Here is a 20,127-nt window from a genome sequence, read left to right as displayed (position 1 = left end):
CAAGAGCTCACTTTGCCAGACTGATGCCAGCAGAGATATCACTTGTCTTGCTCAGTCTCCTCCTGCAATCAGGTTATTAGGTTCTTTGCCCAAGTGTGGAGGAGACTCGGTGCTGTCCGAGTCTGACTGGTCAGAAGTAAAAGAGCTACGCTGGTGTAAAGGACAACAAAGTTTTCAAGTTATTTTCAGATGTCCCAGTAAGCACAGAATATTCATTTGTCCTGCTCTTTAGCATTTGGGAAGCTAAAATCTTTTGGAAGACCAGAACTGTTTTGAAAACTTTGAGCTTATGGCTTTCAATACCTGCCAATAAATCTCTTGACACTGATACTCTTCTGTACCAAATACATTCCAAGATGCCTATACGATCAAAAATCTTATTTGCTTATAAACAGAAACACTGCTGTTTTATCAGCGTTGAGCCTGAGAAAATGTGTCGGCATCTGGGGCTCATCATTGATGGGCATAATGACAGCAATGAGGCATATGGCCAAGGGACTTGACCAAAATAACAGTGGCAGGGACTAGACACACAACTAGAACTAATGCTGGGTGCAAATCCAATGCTTTAAGCCTATCACATTTTCTCTCTAGCAGCTGCAGTATTCTGTAAAACCTGAAATATCAGCTCAGGAAAACCAGCCATCACTAGACAACAGCTCTCTCCATATGTCACAGTCCATAACATCTGATGACATTTTACATGATCGAATTATCCGTTCCATGAAACATCTTTGGAATGTAAAACTGATAAAAATTTTTCTTCCCTTATAAATTACAGTAAGAATGGTCATACTTTCAACCCTATTTCAACAAGCAGAACAAAGCTAAATTACATGCACCTTAGGCAGAAAAGTGGAGTGCATCAAACTAAAAGTTCTTGCTCTATAAAGGTAGTGGATGCATTGTATGACAGCCAATAAAGTCTCCTCAGCACATCCAAGAAAGTGTCTAGGAGTATAAGAAGGCCAGTGAGGCCCTTCTGGACCACAACTATATAGTGGATTATAATACAGATGGTGATTCGATGCTCTTGAACAACAGCCAATGCAAATTTTGAAAATATGTGAAACATGCCCCCATCCACCTTTTCAGAACAGAAACTGGCAGCTGCTTTCTCTACTGACTGCACAGAAAGCCTATCTGGCAATCTAGACAATAATTGCAGAAGCACAGTAACAAATAACTGCTCTGTGTCTGGCTAGTAGATTAAATTAATCCAACCTGCTATAGCTACAGTCCATCAGTGGGAAGAATATTCTGCTAATGTGGCTTGGATCACTCTAAAAAAGATTGGGCAGGCCATGAAAAAGCAGTTTCCTTGTTCCCGAGGCACAGACAATGTAATTGCCTTGGAGAAAAATGGCAGATAGTGACAAGGAGTCCAAAAGGCATTTTGGACTAAGCAGAAACATTGCTGCTTTATCTGTGTTAAGCCTGAGAAAATTTGTTGGCATCCGGGACTGGATAAGTGACAGGCATAATGACAGCACAGAGAATGCTGCACTTGTGCTGGCATTCAGAGCTCCCGAGAGGCTCAGGGCGATGCAGCCATGCTGTCCTGGAAGGGCAAGGAAGTGAAATGCAAATGCCACATCAAAAGTGTAATACAACTATGGTTTCACCGTTAACGCAACAACAGGCTGTCGCCAAGCAGATGGGAGAGAGAAAAATAGCAGGGAACTCTGCCCAGAGGAAAACGAGATCGGGGGGCAGGGGGGAGGAGGACTCATTAACATTTAAAGAGAATGAGGTTTCCTAGACCATTTCTAGAAAAACGATTGATCAACACCTATTGAGGCTAAAAATTAAGAAAATCGCATTGCTACTGAAGCTACACTTTCCTGATTTCACTAGAAATAAAATACTACTACTTTCAGGGCTGACATAATTATTGATTACCCAAAGTTTTCTGCCATACTCTGGAGTGAGGATCTTTCACTGGAAACAGATGACTCCAGCCCATCTGTATTTCAGGCCCGGCAACCGCGAGTGTCACATCCCCTCTCAGCTGCAGCTGTGCCAGCTAAGTGCTTACAGCTTCCACCTGCTCATCGCCACATCCCTGCCGGTGTCACTGCCCCTCCGTGCTGGTGGCTGAGCCTGTCACCAGCCTCAATGCACCAAGTGGACAAAGACCTGCTTTGGAAAGTTTTCAGACTAGCTTGTTTGGACCAAAGGATGTTCATGCCAGGAAATATAGCCCAAATGGATGGGTGCCTTCCATTATACTGTTTAATGCACTCAAATATTTTCTCATAGCAAGATCCTTGTCAAGACAACCGCTTAAAGTGACAAAACCTGTTAACATCTGCTGATTAAATGGCCATTTTTCTCCAGCCTGCCTAAGCTTCTCTAATTATCAACATACCTGTTATTGGCCACAGGCAGTGCAATTTCAAACTTGGCCAAGAACTGGAAGTACTGCTCTTCGGTTTGCTCAGTGAAGCCCGTCCCAACCAGCAGCATCCTGAGATCCTCTGCTCTGATGACTCCATTCTTAGCTACAGACTTGGAGCTCTTGATGTTGAAAATCCTCTGTAGACACTCCGAGAGCCAGACGGGGTCAAGGAAGTAGAGGTTTCTCAGGCCATGGCTTGTGTCTGGGAAATGCAGTAGTGTACCCGTTTCTATGAGAAAATTAATTGCTGCAAAAAATAAAGAATTGTAGATTAACAATAGACCAGCATTAGGAAACCACAGTGTGGATGAATAAGATTATGAGGCAGTCTGTGCAGTTTTATGCATACCAGATATAGCCAGCACGTAGCCAAGCCAAGAGAGTAACATTTATCTGAGGAGTGCTGCTATCTGGCACTCCACTTGTTAAACCCACATCTCACTGCTTCACAGTCAGTATTTCTGTCCCCATCACACCTCCCCTTTACCCTCCTCCTCCATCCTCACAGGAAAGGGCTTTCCCTGGCTCCTGCAGAGCAAGGCCTCCGTAAAGATCACAGGACTGGGGCCCTACAGAGAAGACAGCCTTGAAACTATGGCAACCCTCATTCTTCACAGAGCAGAAATAAAATCAGACAAAGCTTGTTTAAAAAAAAAAAATAGTAGCCTCAGACCATCCTAGAAACTTCCCAGCCCTCTCCCCAAAGCCCCATTACTAATTTTATATATATCTTACCAATTTCCAAAGTGACCTCTACTCAGGTGTAGAGCATTCTCTAACTGTTTTTTTGCACAGCAATTATCTTGTGGGCTTTTTTCCCCCCAATTTTTATTATTCAGGGAGTATTCCAATTGGTCACACATTTCCAAGAAATTTCTGGTCTGCTCTGACCTACCAGTTTGCAAGTCTTCATAGTCTTTGATATCATTTCCAGGCGTTTGCTCAATGATCAGTTCTATTTGTCTGTCTGTTAAATACTGTACATCATCGTTCTGACTTCTTCTATGCTGTTCTGCAAGGACAGCTTCTTGAAGACTAAGGTAACTTCTTGGTATCTGCAAGCCATGTGAGAAAAATAGCAGGATCAATATCAGACGGCAATCGCTCTGCTGGAGATCAACTGGCTAAGTCATCTCCCCTTTACCAGGGATCTTACAGTGCTGTCTTTTCCCAAAGCCAGATAGCCATCTTATATACTTCACATGCCTCCTGCATCAACAATACCTCCTAAAGTTCACCTCCCAATCCAAAACCAAGCCCCAAAAAAGCCCCCCTTTGGTAAGGATCACCACTAGAAAGCACAGTTCTCACCAATCTCCCTGCAAGTTTCTGTGAGCAAATTGAGCTGCCGATGTCCTTCATGTTGCAAGTGACATGAAAAATCAGCTGTCGGAGTCCATCGAGGCCTTCCAGAGTCTTACATGAGAGCTCACTGCAAAAGTCATGCAAGGGTGAAGATTATCAAACCTTATCGGCACACTGGCTTCCTTTCCAGGCTCACTTTCTCTTATCAGTAACTTTAAATTTCCTGTGCCAGATGAATGGGAAGAAGGCTGTCAGTGAGCATTTTTAGCTTTGGAGAAAAATACAAAGAAGCCTGGAAAGGATATATTAGGCCAACCTCTGCTCTGCTGCCTTCATTCACTGTGCACTGCTCTTCTATCCCCTATGTACCGTGATCTCTGGGGACTTCCCTGGCAGACTGACCAAAGTCATCACCTTTTTTCCCTTCAGTGCTGCACACATCCTGGAAGGGACTGCAGGAAGGAGGAAAACACCGTGCTCCGGCAATTGCTGGAGTTGAATCCAGTTCTCCCCACCTCAGATCAAAGAGGCACGATGATGACTACCAGACACCTTTTCCCACCCTCATTCTGGCCCTTGCTCAGCTGGGTCCTGTGATCTAGGAATTGAAGCTTACATCCTAAAAGCTGGCCTTCATCATCTCTTTAACAGCTAAAAAGCTGCTCTCTCCAGCTCCTACTATTTTTGGTCTTTTTGTGGGCTGGATAAGAACGGTTCTCTTCCACTTTCCCCAACAAAGGGTCTTTCTAACTGATCCTACACATGTTCCCATGGCAGACAGAAAATACTTTTCTAAAGCAATATGCTTTATCTTAAAACTCAGCCATCAGTGGCACTGGGAAGCGTGAACTCACTGGGATGTTGGAGGACCAGCACTGATAAAAGCACCCTGGGCTCACCCACATAAGGCTTTCACAAAACACGCTCCTCGCGCTCCTCCGGCTGCCCAGAGCACTGCTCAGAGGAGCCCCATCCAGAGGGACAATGGGGTGTGAAGGAAAGGCACGGGAGGCAGGAGGTAGGAAATCAGGCACAACTCTAACTGGAAGGAAATGCAGGGGGAAAGGAAGGTGAAGAAGGGGAATGTGCAGGATGTGGGGCAGGGGGAAAGAAAGTCCCCTTGAGAAAGAATGATTGAGATCATGGTAGGATGCTCTGTGGTGGGAAAAGAGGCTTGAGGAGACCGAGGCACAAAGCTTTCTCTTTCTCACTGTGAGTCTCCACGCCTCACACTGCATCCCTGGTACTCCTCCTAACGGGAAAGAGCCAGCTGGGATGCCCAACGCAGCGCTTGCGTCTGCAGAACAGAGCGTGGGAGGCCTCCTGATGACTTTGCCAGGCAGCAGATGCGAAGATCTGGGGACATTGCAGCACCCTTCTTTACTTGCCAGCTGCCACCTGCTCTTGCCCCAGGCGTTGGCGATTTCACACTGTTTGGTGCCAGCCTGCTGCATCCATGCTCCCCTTGTGCTGTGCACTCCCTTGGCTGACAGACCTGCTTCTTTCCCAGCCAGAGAAGCCTCCTCTCCCCAAGGGCGTTCTCCATCAGCCGAAGGGAGGGAGCGGCATCAGACTCCATGGCCTGACTGACACCGATGTTCCAGACAGCACCACCCCTCCTTTATCACACCCGGAGAATTCAGATGGCACAGGTTTGGACTGCTGGGGGCTCAGGGGGCTAACCCACTCCTCACCCTGCCAACACTGCCACGTGAGCTGCGTTCTCACGTCAGGTAGCAAGAGGTTCCCATGCAGCCTCCCCTTAACAAACCCCACAGCACCCACCCTGTAACAGTCGTGCTCTCAAGCTTTGCAGCATTAATTACTCAATCTGTACCTTCTCTCCTTGTGACTAATAAACTCTATCGCCATTTAATGGTGAGAAACCTGAGTGGAGCAGGAGCATTAAAACAGGCTGGCCAAGGTCATGACTTTAGCGCTTCCAGCTCTCAGACCCATGATCAGACCCTCGAGCAACACTGAACTTCTCTCTGATTATACTACATTATCTCAGTCAAAAATAGATGAAATGCAATGCTGACGAGTCTTTAAATCAGTTCCGTTGCCAAGGAGATCAAGTATTATAAAATTGTTTAAAGTGACATAAAATAGAGTGACTGAGCTTCATAAAGGCACAAGTACTTACTGTAGGTGCTTGAATGTGATATCGGGGAAGCCGGTTGCTCTGGATCCAGAGGGAGACCGACAGAGAGCCAAGACATATGCCCTCAGAGTTGCTATCCTCTCAACACGGAATTTAGTTTCAATTAAATCAAGGTGCGTTCCTACCACTAACACCGCTGAATTTGGAGCTTTGGCCTGTAAGAGAAAACACTGACAATGAGCTCATCCAGATTACGTCATGGTAAATTCAGTGAGGACATGTGAAAAGTATAATATTTAAGAGAAGGCAGTCATATAAATTAATAAAATGGAATATATACATAAAATAGAGGCAACCTGTCATGGCAGCTTGACAACAGCAACAAGTGGTCTGGGTATTACAGAAGTTCTCCTGCAGAATATGGCTTAATCATCTGCTACTACTGCAGAGCAGGAAACTGTCAGTTTGGGTTTATTACATCAGGGCTTACCATAAAGGGAGTTGCCATGTGGTATTAAGTTGCTACGAGTCAGCTAAATGATGGGAACTATGTCCTCCCAGACAAAGGAAAAGAAGTTAGCTTAACCTGTAGCTAGAAGATCTAACTTTGATATCCTGAAGAAGGCCAGCTACACTCCAGAATGGACACCTGGGGAAGTTATACAAACTTTTTCACTGGAGGTATATGGAGAGGTGAGATAAGCTGCTAGAAATGTCTGAATCTACTTAATCCTGAATCAGTGCAAAGGAATGGATTAGATGATCTCATGGTTTCTTCCAACCCTTCCACGATTCTCTTACAGGACTGGAACGTATCCTGATTTCAGGGAACATGCTACAAAATACAATGGGATTGCACAGGCTTAAGTAGGGATCAGCCTGCTGATCCAAATGACTTTGACCACAGAAGAAAATTCAGGTGCAGAAATATATGCTTATTTGCAGTCGATCCATTTCTCTCTTGCAATGCCCACTGAAATCTCAAACCTGAATGACACCAAACTTGAACCCTGTGCAGACACAGCAATGATGGCTGTACTAAGTCAGACCAAAGGGCCCACTTGGCCCAATATTCTGCCTGGAGGCTAATGAAGAGTAAGCATATAGAGATTTTCGCTGGTGTGTTCTCCCAGTATCCAGCAGCCTGCAGCTCACCAACTTCCTGAGCATGAGGCGGTATCTCTGAATTAATAACATTTGATGGATTTTTCTTCCACCAGTCTGTTTTTTCAACTTCTGACACCCAGAGCACATTGTAGTTCCAATAAATTCCACAGGTTAGTGACCTGTTGTGTTTAGGATAGTTCCTATTGTTTGTTTCAAAGCCACCATCTCATTATTTCATTTGATCTCTCCTAATTCTTCTATTATAAAAGATCATGAACAAAGACTCCCTTGTGGTTTCCTCCTTACCCCTGGTAAGTCTACATGCGGCCCTCCTCATTTGCCTTTTTCCCAAGCTGAAGAGGCCTAATCTATTTAATTGCTGTGCACTCAGAAACTTTTCCATACTTTTAACCATGATCATCTTTCTCTGTATCTCTTCTGATGCTACTATGTGCTTACTGGGATGTATTAAGGACACAGGCACATCATACACTTTTGAAATATCATCATTATGCTTTCGGCTTTGTTACCTAGTTTGGGTTTTTGATTGCTGCTGACCATTAAGCTAGTATTTTTGTAATGTCAAGATGTTTCTTTTTTGAGAGGCACTAGCTTAGAGCCCATTTCTGTGTATGTAACATTAAGACAGATATCAAATAATAAACATTTAGAAAAAATTATGAACATGGTATTATAAAAATCATTGAACACCAATGAATTCACTGCAGCTCTGACTCTCAGCTGAGAGCTGTCTGGGAGATACTCTCTAGCTTACCTGAATCTAAAGTGTTAAAAACATAACCTCAAGACTAATGTGTGCCTAGCCCACACAAGAAAGAAAATGCTTCAAACCCCCCTCGGAGCACAGTGTGGTCAAACACTAATTCCAAAATAAGTATGTTCAGCCATACTTAGCAAGGGTTTATAAACCTGCTTTTGTTTCGTTCTCTGATGCGTGTGAGGGAGAACAAAGCAAATGATAAATTTAAACCATTAAATATAGCGATACGCCTACAGCACAATGGAAAATTAATTCCAAAAGCTATGCAAAATTCATAGCTTGTGGAGTTTTTAAAAGCAGACCAAAAAGAATCTGTAATATCACATATCCGTGTGCTGAGCTACTACTTGATAAATAGATACCCCAGAGTCCACCAGTGACTTCTTACCTCAATGTTCAGCAACCAGAACTGTAAGTTTGCCACAGCTTCTTCCCCCAGCGCCAAGTTCCATACCACTATGTACAATGCTTTGTCTGTGAAGAAACACTGATTGACTGTAGACATGCTTGCTGGGCCTCCGATATCCCAGACATTGAACTCCACTGAATCAACCTACTTAGACAAAGAGAAGTGTTCAAATCAAACGGTTGCAGTAAATCACGGGGAGATAATAGCCGAAGTATAAACCTACGCCTGCATAATGTATGACACAAGAAGGGTTTCAATGTCGTAATTGTGCCTCCAGGAAAGAAAAATCAACAAGCAATTGTTAAGCATGGCTACTACTTCCCCACAGGAAATCAAGACTAATTACTTGCTGCTAAAATGATAGAGGTGCCCTTGATGCTGGTAAATCTCCAGTTAATGCTGTGGATCCTCCAGCACAAACAAGGGTCTCATTCTGAGCCCTGTATTTCACTGCATCTTGAATAGAAACTGTTTCATCCTTGTCTGTGCCACACTCAACAGGACTGTTGAAGCTACTTATCTGCCACTGCTGTGGGGAACAGGAAACCCCCTGCTGAAATCACTTCCACTGAACTCAGCCCTAACTGAGCCAAACAGAATATAGATGCTCAGGAGATGGGAAACTTCTCAAGCCTTTCATAAACACCTCCTGCACGTTGCTCAGAGGCTTCTGACGTGTGTGTCACACCAGAGATGGGCCAGAATTAGAGCTATGGTAAAGCAGACTCACTGATTTTTGTGGGAATGTGTGAATGCAGGCCTCTCTAGCTCTGTCTCTCTTCCAAGTATCTTGGCATCCGTTCCTCCGTGCAGCCCCACAACAGCACTAAGAGGGAGCGTGGCTCTCCGCTTAAATGGTATTCAGGCTCCCAGTTGCAGTAGAGAGCACCTACGTGGCTTGGAAGCTCTGTCCCTAGATCACTTGGCCCTGCCTGTGACTGAGCAGGAAATGAAACCCTGCCCCAGGCACCATCCTCAGAGCATCATGTAACACCGAGTGGGCTCTGTTTACTGGTCCAGGTCCAAGTACTGACTGATCCCACATGACAAGTTATCCTATGAGATTTCAGCAAGGAGCTAAGTACCTCAGTAGGGCTCTGATCTCCTAGCATAATCTCCTAGCATAGTCTCAGTTTGAAGTCTCCCAGAAACAGCTGGAAGAACTTCCATATTGTTTAAACCAAGCCCTAGCTAGCACCAGGACTGCTTTGTTCATCCAAAAGACCTTCAGCTGTGGGTGCTTGTACGGAGAGACAGAGACTCAGAGGTAGGGACAAAAGCCCATGCAGCATCTTGATCCCACTCCAGGTCTCTGACGCTGTCTAAGGTTTTTATTTTATTTAATTGCTCGTCAACACAAAATGCACACAAATCCCTTCTCCCACCAAAGTCTTCTCTTTAAAGAGTCAGGCTGTGCTCGCTCTTTTTCTTTCTGTCTCTGGCCTGGCACTCTTCACTGTAGAATAGCTGAACTCAGCAGGCTCCTCCACCCGTTCCAAAACAGTCTGGTGGTCATGGCTCTCATCCGGGAAGGAAGAGCCACGCGTTTGCACACCCTCAGCTCTGACAAGACCTCAGGAGCAATTCTGCATGCTCTAATCCCTGTGTTACTACGCAGGCGGTGGACAGGGCCACCTACAAATGCTTCAATGAATTCAATGCTGTCCAAATGAGTTCAGTATGGGTTGATACACTCCCTGAATGAACCATCTGAGATTTGGGTGTTTAAGGGATGCCTTAGAGACCCCTGGATCACACCAGAGGTCAGGCATCCTACCTTCCACCCACCTTCCCCACCTAGGACAGTTCTGACACCAAGGGAGTCCAGCTTTAGGTACTGATGTCCCATTTTCTGGCCCCAAATGAAAGGACAATCTGCTTTAGAGAAGCTGATTCAAAACATTCTCTCAGGATCAGCATCCAAAAACCACCCGAGCTGAGAGAGCCTGAATTTAGGCAGTCCACACATGGCTCTTTCTCTTTATGATACGAAGTTGAGTGCTCAGGAAAACAAAACTTCTCTAGTACCAACTGGAGATGAAACAGAGGAATTGTGGTGGGTCTCAAGACATGTCACTTGCAAGGTCTAGCTTGCAGGTAATGGAAATTGTACTTTGTGAAAGGGCGAGCAATTTCAGCCCACAAGGGACACTGCGGGGCTCAAACATCCCACTGGGGGCTAAAGATCTTCGATTGTTTTTCACCTTTGCCTTGTGTCCCACTGGCTTGGGGAGCTCCCATTTTGTTGTACGTATGGTGGCATCGCTGTGCATCATCTGAGGGACTTTTCCTGTCTGTAGGATCTCAATCAGTGTTGACTTTCCCTGCCGTGGAGGACCGATGACGATCATCTTCATCAGCTTACACTTTTCTGCTTTGCGCAGCTGTGCTCGTAAGTATGCCAGCACTGTTTTAGGGCCTGTGGGGGGGAAGTGAACAGGCTTTATCTGTGGTTAGCAGTTACAAATGTACGTATGTACAGCAGGACTGCACAAAACCTACTGCTGCAGACACATCAGCTGAATTAATATTTTCCCTGCAGTTTCACTGTGGGCTGAGACAACCCAGAGAATAAACAAAGAAACCTCTAGTGGACAAACCTGAGACAGAGACCCCAGAAAAAGGTCACTGCTCTGAGACTCTACAATGGAGCACTGTAAGAAGAAACAAATGCTGTGACTCGTATGCTTCAGAAGCTCAAAGGAAACATAAAATACTAATTTAGTATTGGAAAATACTCAGTTTTTCCTTCTACTTTTATGTTTCCAGTTAAAATTAGATTTAGGCTTCAACAGTGTGCTGGAGAAGGAATAATTCCTAATAACTTTGTTCCCACAGGATTTTCTTATTAAAACACACAAAAAAGAAGACAGTATTGTAATAGATCCAGAAACCTAGCAGCTTACAATAAAGTCACTTCAATGTGACTGTGACTGCTGATCCTAAACACTTCAGTCTTCAGAAAGACCGTCTAAATACCCTAAAACATACCCATTCAGGGAGCAAGCCATGGAATTTATCCGGCATGCATATTGCAAATGAAATATTACATTTATAAGTCACCGTTTTAACTGTGATCTATCTTAAATTGATCATATAGCCAGAGCTTAGCACCAATTATCAAATTTGCAAATATGCACAGGAGGTTTCCCTATGCAATTCCAGTTAACTGCAACAAGGGCTTGGGCACACACTGTCTGTTCCTATTCAGGACCATTAAAAGGAAGTAATTTTCATTATATATTCAGTCAATTTAATAAAGAACACACAGGATCAGCCTTACCCTCTTTTCTGATCTCTGCAGGAACGTTACTGATATTTAGTTCCTCGATATCCAGCTGCCAGAGATTAGCCAGCTGTCCAAGTTCTGGAGGAAGCTCTCGGATACCAGGGTTACTGTAGAAAAACAAATAAATCTACCAACAACCAGGCTTTGTGTGTAAGTAGCTGCTCTCACAGACTCTCAGATTACACTATTCTCTCCTTGCAGAAATCTTCCATTAACATTTTAATAAGACTACTCAGCACTTTAATAGTAATTTCCATCCTAAAAGTGATGTATAACCTCAATTTATCCTCCGAGGCAGACAAGTGTAATCATCTTTACTGGATAGTTGAGGAAATAAAGGCAAAAATGATGAGTTATTGACTCTAACGCTATAGAACCTGACAGCAAAAAGCCAGAATGAACTAGAGGCACATTAGATTCCCAGGCCTGTGTTCAAAGCATTAGATCATCTTCCCTAATTCAAAAGGCCGGCCTCGTCCTTATCTAAAGCAAATGATGGGCACAGTTCTAACAAGAGGCTGACTATTTCCAGCTTTTTGACTTCAAAAGCACTGGACATCTGGGGTGGGGCTCCACAGAAGACTGGTCACTAAAACAACATGGAAATAATACTACATAGCTTTTCCAGGACACGGACTTACTTTCCTAAATAAAGTTCTGTTAAACCTTTCAGAAGGCAAACAGACTGCGGGACAGAGTCCAGCTGATTGTCGTTCAGATAAAGGACTTCCAGAGAATCACTCAGAAATGCTGGGAACTCCAAAAAAGGACCTGGAACAAGACAGGAAACAAATTGCACCTTTAAAACATAAGAGGCACCGATGCTCTGAACAAAGAGCCTTCACCTTAACTTTGCAGGCAGGACATGAGGTCATGTTCCTTGGCAGGAACTACCACGAAGCAACAGCAGAAAAGCAAATGGCCTTCAGTGGCGATCAAGCATCAATGCTCACATCTCAATTTTTTAAAATCATGGTGATGCACGTGTTTGAAGATGACAGTCTCCAGGACTTCTGGGGTACTGAGGGAGGAACTCCAGGCCTGCCAAGATGACTATACGTCAGAGGACGAGTGGCATTATATTTCTTGCTGTTGAATAGCTGGTAATACCTTGTGAACTGCCCCTATTCCAGCCTAACAGCTGGCAGTGAAAGGGCATACCAAGGGCACAAGTCATTCTCAACATGTTTCTTCCATGTTGCCTGAGAAAAGCCAGAAGCCAGTCAGAATTTATGTTCAGGCCCCCACATTGCATCCTGGAGCAATTTATGGTGAATCAAAGTCAATAACAACAGAGAAGAAAGCCCAAACTGCAGCTGACAGACTGCTAACCTATGTTGCCTCTAAAACACTGCTCGCATTTGCCCTTCTGTTCTGTTTTAGACTGCAAGGTCTCAGGGTACTTCAGACTTCCTACATGTCTGAGCAGCAGCTAGCGTATTTTGGGAGCAACCCAAGCAATAACAGCAACAACTGTATGGCTGAGTTGCTGCTGCTGCTGGAGAGGTTCAAACAAAGGGAAATTCAGCTGGTTCCAAAGAGCATCATTTCGCTCCACAAATTACTCCCCGGACAGTGGCATGAAAAGCTGCCATGAATTGTGTTGCTGTCTTAAGTGTCACATGTATCTACCAAGAACCATCCTGAAGTCAAAGAAAACTAGGCCACACAGGGACAATTAGATTCTGAGTCTCTGATTAGGAAAGTACAACCAGCACCATCTGCTGCCTCCACGGTCAATAAAAGGAACTCCCTGAGATGCGAGACACACCCTTCCTCAAGGATAGGACAGTTGCACTTCCACCAGGATCGTCTTCCCTTACAGAGAAGACCTGAGGAACTCTAACTAGACTTAGCCGAAAAAGAAAAAAAAAAAACAAAAGAAAATGGAAGAGGTTTTCTCAGGAGAAAATTCCCCAGTCCTAATATTAACAGCATTCCAAGCCTGAGCTATGATCAGAAAAGAAGTAAGATAGAGTCCCACTGTCTGCAGGGGTGTTTTATGTACGTGACAGGACTGTCTGGTGTGGGTAGGGTGTCACAGTCTGCCTTTGAGTTTTCAAATAAAAAATCATCGTTGAGATTATTTTAGGAGAACAGCAGGCTTATTCATGGATTCAATTCACTTCCTTTCTGGCTCATCACTGGACTTAAACTTTTCATTGTTCCTCTTCAGTACGTACCTAGGCACAGACAGATTTAGTCCCTCTTGGACACGTAGGAGCAAACAACTAAAATAGTAGCAATACTCTCAAGTCACCAAAGAGTCCCAGGCAGAAAGGAGTGTACTATATTGGAAGCAAGCTCGAGGTGTTTATGAATTGTAATTATTTATTCATGAGTTATTTATGATTTCTCTGGCTTGAGCTCAAATTTTCTTTTAAAGAACTGTAGAAAAATTAAAACAAATCCCATCTTGAAAATATATTTTTGGATGAGTAAACGCCACCGACACCACATGCATGTGCAAGAAGTTATTCTGAGATTTATCAATCAAGTATAGTGAGCATCCATAAATTATTTTCTTTAAATAATCTAGACTTAAGTAAATAGCTTTGTTGGTAAAATCATCTGAAAACCTGCCCCCCACCTCGCTAGGAGACCTCTGTGAGCAGCTGATGTACTCCAGCTTCTGTTTTCTCTTGATGTTCTTTAAATTCTTGGCCACATCCTCTAGTCTCACCAAGCTATACTTGGCAGAGGAACAGAGAGAAAAAGATGAGCTGGCTTTGCTCTGTCTCTGTGGCTATTCAACCATGGCACCAGCCAGGTGGGCTACTCCGTGCCCTCCTGCAACCTGAGGCAACCTCAGGCAGCTCAAAGTTGCACCAGGGTATTATGTGCCAAGGCTTTTCAAATGGTACTAATGCAGAGTCCATCCTCTCCTCCTTTATGTAGAGGGGTTATGCTGGGTGTGCAGCACGTGGAAATTTCCACTAGGACAGCAATTCCCTTTTATAGCTGATTTTAGCTGCCTTTGCCCACTGCTCCTGCCCTTCTCTCCCCATTGGGAAATGCTGCTGTAGCACTTCACAGAGAAGCTCTGAGCATATGTCAGACTCCACAGATTCGCAAGATTTAGACTCCTTTTCCAATTCTTCCGTGTTCAGGATTTCACTGATGTCACAGCATTTCTATTTCCATTTCCTACTTGCAAAACAGTGCAGGCCAACCCTTTCTCCTCCTTAGGGTGCAGATACAGGACTTGCTGCACAGCAGCCTCTACTTCCACTGACAGAAAAATGAGGTAGGATTAGCCTTGCCTGGAAGTCGAGGTAGAGCCTCTGCCTCCCAGATGAGCAGACTGCAGGTTAGGACCTCCAGTCCTAACCTACTGTACTTGGTTTACCGATACAGTAGGTATCGGTAAACCGTACCTTTTGGTAAATACAATTGGTAATTACAGTACATTTACCAATTTTACCTATTCATGTTGACCTGAGATCATGCACAATTTTCAGGGGAACTGAGGAAAGCATTTGCTGCAGGAGGGCCTCTCCCTCCTGCGAGCAGCTGAGGACTGCTTGGATGTGCGTCATGAAGACGCCAGCTCTTCTTGCTGAGATTTGCAAAGAATGCTTTAGAGCAAACCATTCTTCAGGCAGCCGAGAATGAGAAAGCTCTCCAAGGGCTTTAAAATAAAACAAACAAACAAAAAGAAATGCAGATGAATCCCACAGAGAGCAGGAAGCAGTGCAAATATCTTCAGATATTCCTTTGTTCTCTCTGGGATTTCACGTGCACTAATCCAGAATATCTCTTCTGCTCTGCCCCAAACTGTGGGTGCAAATCACAGAGATGGGAAAACATGCAATTTACAAATTCAGCAACAGAAACAACCATAAGAGTAATAAGACTAATTATGGGTTAATTTTCCTTCAACATACCACTTAGTACTCTGGCTAAAAAGAATAACCTTCATGAAAAGAAAAAAGCTCAGTGAAAGAAACAGGTTTCACTCATTCTTCATCTTTCTATATTGATGGTATCAACCAGCTGCACCACTTCTTTAGAAACGTTTTATCTAAACATATTTCCTCTCAATTTATATGCTGTTGCACTTAAAATTGCAGATGAATCTACAGACTTCCCTCCAGCGAAACTCCCAATACCTACTGCCTCACAGCTCGCCTGGCATTCTCAGCACTTGCTTCCCCGCATTTGCATGGCCGTGTACCTTACCTGCCTCTGGGCCACAGCGCACCCTGCTCTTCGTGGTGAAAAAGGGAATCCGCTTTGTTTTAAATCCCTCGTCACTCCTGCGGGGAAAACAAAATGGTGACGTGGAGAAAAGAGCTTGGACGCAGCAGTTGAGAACTGTGCTGGAGCTGCATGCCCAGGACACTACGCCGTGTGGCTTGCCCCCACTCAAGGCTGTGCGATTCACAGCACAGCTCTTACAGGTTCCTGTCTGCTTTTGAGAGATGAGATTGAAACCTGCTGGGCAATCACAGAGCTAGACTCCACCAACACTTGTCCAGGCCCAATGGTTTTCTTCTGGCAAATTAACAGAGCCCTGCAAGGCAGTGCTTTCAGCTCCCGGGGCAAGAGCACTTGACCCCCAGCTTTATGGGTGTCAAGGTTAAGTAGGCTGTCAAACAGCAAATTGAACAAGCTTCACGAGAAGCATTGGAGAACCGACCTGCTGCCATTCCCTGCTTTCACCAAAGAGTCTCTGAGAAGATGACCCAACAACATGACTCTGGAAATGCACTGAGACATTCAAAAAACAATAATTTGTATTTTGCAACTGACACAGCAACTCATAAGGACTCCAGAAAATTTGCTGGACAGGCAAATGAGAAGATGGAAGTATGACACAGTTCGATGCAGTTCTGGAGAAGATAAGGGACCTTTAACTCTCTATGTTAAACATGCCTATTGTTATTTCTAAATAGGAGAACATCACTCTCTTATTGGATGACCTTATTAACGTCAGTCTTCTCTATGAACTTGCAGCGGGTTACACTTCCATTTAAAAAAATAAAGATTTTTCATTTTTTCCAAAACAATACTCCCGTGCTAACTACAAATTTCAGTCCAGCCAGATGGTTTATGGTTAAGATATGCTCCCCACAAACTAGTATTTGTAGTGATGAACCACACATTGGGTTAAAGAAATTTCTACATGCTCTGAAATTAAACTGCCATTATCAGTAATCTATTCACTTAATAAATGATATAGTGTGCTAAATGCCCAAAGAATCAGTAAAGGATAATTCATCACTGTCACAGACACACAATATACTTACAGACGTGGTATGTGGATATCAATGCCTTCTATGCAGGTAATTAATTCACTACTGACACCCTTTGTATTGCACAAGGGATCGGGTTTGCTATTATTTCTTCAGCTTTTGTTTTCTCAGACAAAATTTGAAAGAAACACTTACTTCCCAAGTTGGTTTTTTGAAAGATCCAGCGATTTAAGTTGTTTGCAATTCCACTTATCTTGTGAAGGCAATGTAACTAACTGATTTCCCAGCAGCTTCAGGGACACCAAAGCCTAAAAGAGGAATAGCCTAGAGTTAGAAGACAGAGTCCATCAAACACAGAAAGGGGTTTTTTAGCATGGCTATTAAGTAACAGAAACATGAAGAAAGTACATCTTATTCATCAGAACATTCTGTCCATGCTGCCTAGCATGCAAACATTTCCTTTTTGTCTCCAGCAAGTATATTTCCTGCATGAAGCAACACCACTATTAGTTCTGGGAGATCATTAGTCTACTTGCTGACAGATTCAACTGGAAACAACCCATATAAGAGGACATTTTACTTTTAGTGAGAAAACCTTTCCAAATGGAAAAGAACAGTGTGATTTACCTACACAGTATGCCACATATAGATGAGAAGTCTTACATGTGCGTGCAAGCTAGTGTCAGAGTGGGCTTACACCTGTTGTATATGCATAAGATCAACGTGCAAAATGTGAACTATTTTGCACAAGGAAAATTTTTAATTGCTTTGTTATTACATGTCTATTAAAATGGAAAGGATTTATATTAACTTTCCAAGATTTATACAAGTTACCTATCTGCTTTTTTTTTTCCTCACAACAGAGACAGAAATTTTAAAAACAAGAATTGAAGCTGATTTTTACAGTTAACAACACATAGATAGGACTCAGCTGCAAATACCACGAATAAGGTTAAACACAAGATCTACTTTAAATTTAACTGAAATGTAAAAGAAAAAAATGCAGTTCCCATTCAGATTTGTAAAGTTTATGCTCCTCCATCTGTCCTTAAAAATAATGTCAAGGCTCAAATGATCATTTTCATTTGGCTGAAAATCCAATTTTCCACTGAAAAACAGACTTCTATGTAGAGTTTCCAACCAGGTTTATTCTGCAAGTCCCCCCCATGAAAACTGAGATAAGCAGAATGTCAGCTGAATTATCTCGTGCCACAAGTACAGCAGTATTAATGAATTATACCCCATGGAAATCATGTTTTACCAGCAGAGACTTCAGCTTCAAGTATGTTAAATGTTTTACGTGCTCCACATAATACAAAAGGTTTATGCCCCTTTTCATCAAGCAGGATTAACAATGCCTCACGAAGTCAGTCTGTTGGCCTTCCTCTTCTTTTCTCAGATTGGAAAAATATGAGGTATCCATGTGACAAGCAATGGACAACCGGCAGTTGCTGGGATGGCAACTATCATGCAAACCGCTCCCTCTAGTGATAAGAGAGGGGCAGCACTGGGCCTTGGTGGGACTTGGGGAAGGTAAAGTAAAATACAAAACTGCAGACACGCAGAGTGAACCACAAGAGGAAAGGGTTGGAAAACCGTGCAAACTATAAAACCCTCCCTGCCGCTCGAGCCTTGACAGCCAATGCTTTTACCATCATTAGTCTTCCACTGGCTCAAACCTCCCGTTGGAAGGAAGACCCAGTCCTCCCTTGGCGCCTGGTGTCAAGCTCTCTCCAAGTATCAGCATGGGGCTGTTGAATGACAATGCTTCAAACTTCTCCCCCGAAATATCCCTGAGCAGGGGGCGGGAGGAAAGGGAGGCTACACGTTCCAGAATTAGCACAAACTTTGTTCTGTGTGGTCTAGCTGGGGTGCTTCATTTTCAGTCAACTGTATCCATGTTACATGTCCCCCACAAACGCTGACAAAGGCCACTCTCCAGGAGAGCTGAGAGCCTAGTGAGATTAAATGCAATGCTTATGTGCCTGCTCTGTAGGGGGAAAATTAGTGACTTTCAACTGGCTGTGGCTTTTCATGACTATAATTCTGGAGATCACTAGTCCTTGTTTTGCAGTTGCCTCTTCTTTCTCATCTCCAACTTCTCCATTTTTGCTGCCTTTCAGGAAGAGAATGGGTGCCTCCAGAAGTGAGACAATGGCAGCAGCAGACAACTTCCTTCAAACCTACTGCCGCAGCATATAAAAAGGGCTCTGGAGCCTTAGATTATACTAGAGGGAAGGAACTGCAGCATCCAGATTAGGCTGCCTCAGTCAGCTCGTGATGTGGAAAAGCTGCCAGAGCCTTACCTGAATACTTCCACCCAGTGAGGGTCAGGTCTCTTCAAGAGAAGCGAACTAGTCTAGAGAACTAAGACATGGCTTGGAGCATGTACAGTTGGTTCCTTTAGAAGGCAACAGACAGGAAAGCTGAGAAGGCCTCTGCTTCTCTTAACACCATATTTCTAGTATCTACATCATATTAGCAACTGTGAACCAGTCCTAGTCTTAAGACCTCTCCAGAAACCAAGCAGAGGCCAGTGATAAACTACATGTCCCACCAGCCTAGGTCAGAGACATGCTTTCAAGTCACAGGCCTTCTCTGCTTTCAGTTTTTCCCAGGGAGAAGACAGTTTACTACTGTTCCTACATAATAATGTAGGAACATAATAAACATATAACGTTTCCTACATTATATGTAGGACCATGTTACTGCCCATTTCTCCCCCTTTCCACATCTACTTCTGGAGAGGGCTGGAGCATGGGTGCAGCCCTATTCACCGACACAAACTCTACAACCACGGATTAGCCCAAGCCAGGGCTGATCTAGGCATGGGCTTTCACCTTGTACTTGCTCACCACTCTCTAGCCGTTGGGGAACTGAAAATACCTGCTATTTATTTCTTTTATGAAGGTAAGGCTGAAGAGATATGGATAAGAACCGGCATTATTTAAGGCAGCCAAAGCTCGCTAACTTTGATGACAGACCATCAGCAGAGATTGCACTGAGGTCTTCTCTGATGCCCTGTACTGGTGCCTTCACATCTTTCTGAAGCCTCTGAGCAGCAGCACCCAAAGAAATGTGCCCTTGAAGCACCATCTAGTGTTTAATTTCTGTCATGGTAGTTCCCACCCACTGGGCTTATTTTTAATGCATTCAGAAAAAACAAGTTTCGGAGACAATAGTCCATAGGATTTATTCTACTTCAGAAGAAATGCCAATTGAAAACAAATGGTTACCAGAAAGCAAAGCCAAATCTGCAGGGATCATTGAAAACAACTGAGGGAGCAAACGACCCTCAGCACTCTTCTCCCAGGCAGGAGCAAGAAGCACCTTTGCAGCAGACTCCTGAGGTCCAAATTGGACATGGATATGAACCATCACTTCTGCATCCTTCCCACACAGGCCAGCGGTGAAAATCATGAAACTTCTGCACAACAGTTTAGCTCTGTTTCTACCTCCATGACTCTGAGTTTCACAACCTGGAAGGGAAGCTTGGAGGAAACCCCCAAGTTCTGCTTCGTTTCATGTTGAAA

The 20,127-nt window shown here is 43.9% G+C and overlaps 1 protein-coding gene across 2 annotated transcripts in view; it reads right to left on the bottom strand.

The window, feature by feature from the left end:
• Positions 1-20,127, bottom strand: part of LRRK1 (leucine rich repeat kinase 1) — an 85,917-nt gene that overhangs the window by 26,070 nt on the left and 39,720 nt on the right. For both annotated transcript variants that reach the window (XM_075506325.1, XM_075506326.1), the window contains exons 11-20: positions 16,790-16,902; positions 15,579-15,655; positions 12,038-12,167; positions 11,391-11,503; positions 10,312-10,526; positions 8,087-8,251; positions 5,853-6,025; positions 3,713-3,833; positions 3,297-3,456; positions 2,372-2,648 (exon numbers count right to left, since the gene is read on the bottom strand). In XM_075506325.1, coding sequence (XP_075362440.1) covers positions 2,372-2,648; positions 3,297-3,456; positions 3,713-3,833; positions 5,853-6,025; positions 8,087-8,251; positions 10,312-10,526; positions 11,391-11,503; positions 12,038-12,167; positions 15,579-15,655; positions 16,790-16,902 — 1,544 coding nt within the window. The remainder of the gene's footprint in view (positions 1-2,371; positions 2,649-3,296; positions 3,457-3,712; positions 3,834-5,852; positions 6,026-8,086; positions 8,252-10,311; positions 10,527-11,390; positions 11,504-12,037; positions 12,168-15,578; positions 15,656-16,789; positions 16,903-20,127) is intronic.

The sequence above is a fragment of the Mycteria americana genome, chromosome 6 (genome assembly GCF_035582795.1).
Source record: "Mycteria americana isolate JAX WOST 10 ecotype Jacksonville Zoo and Gardens chromosome 6, USCA_MyAme_1.0, whole genome shotgun sequence".
Taxonomy (NCBI): Eukaryota; Metazoa; Chordata; class Aves; order Ciconiiformes; family Ciconiidae; genus Mycteria; species Mycteria americana.
This window is presented reverse-complemented; position numbering and strand designations above follow the sequence as displayed.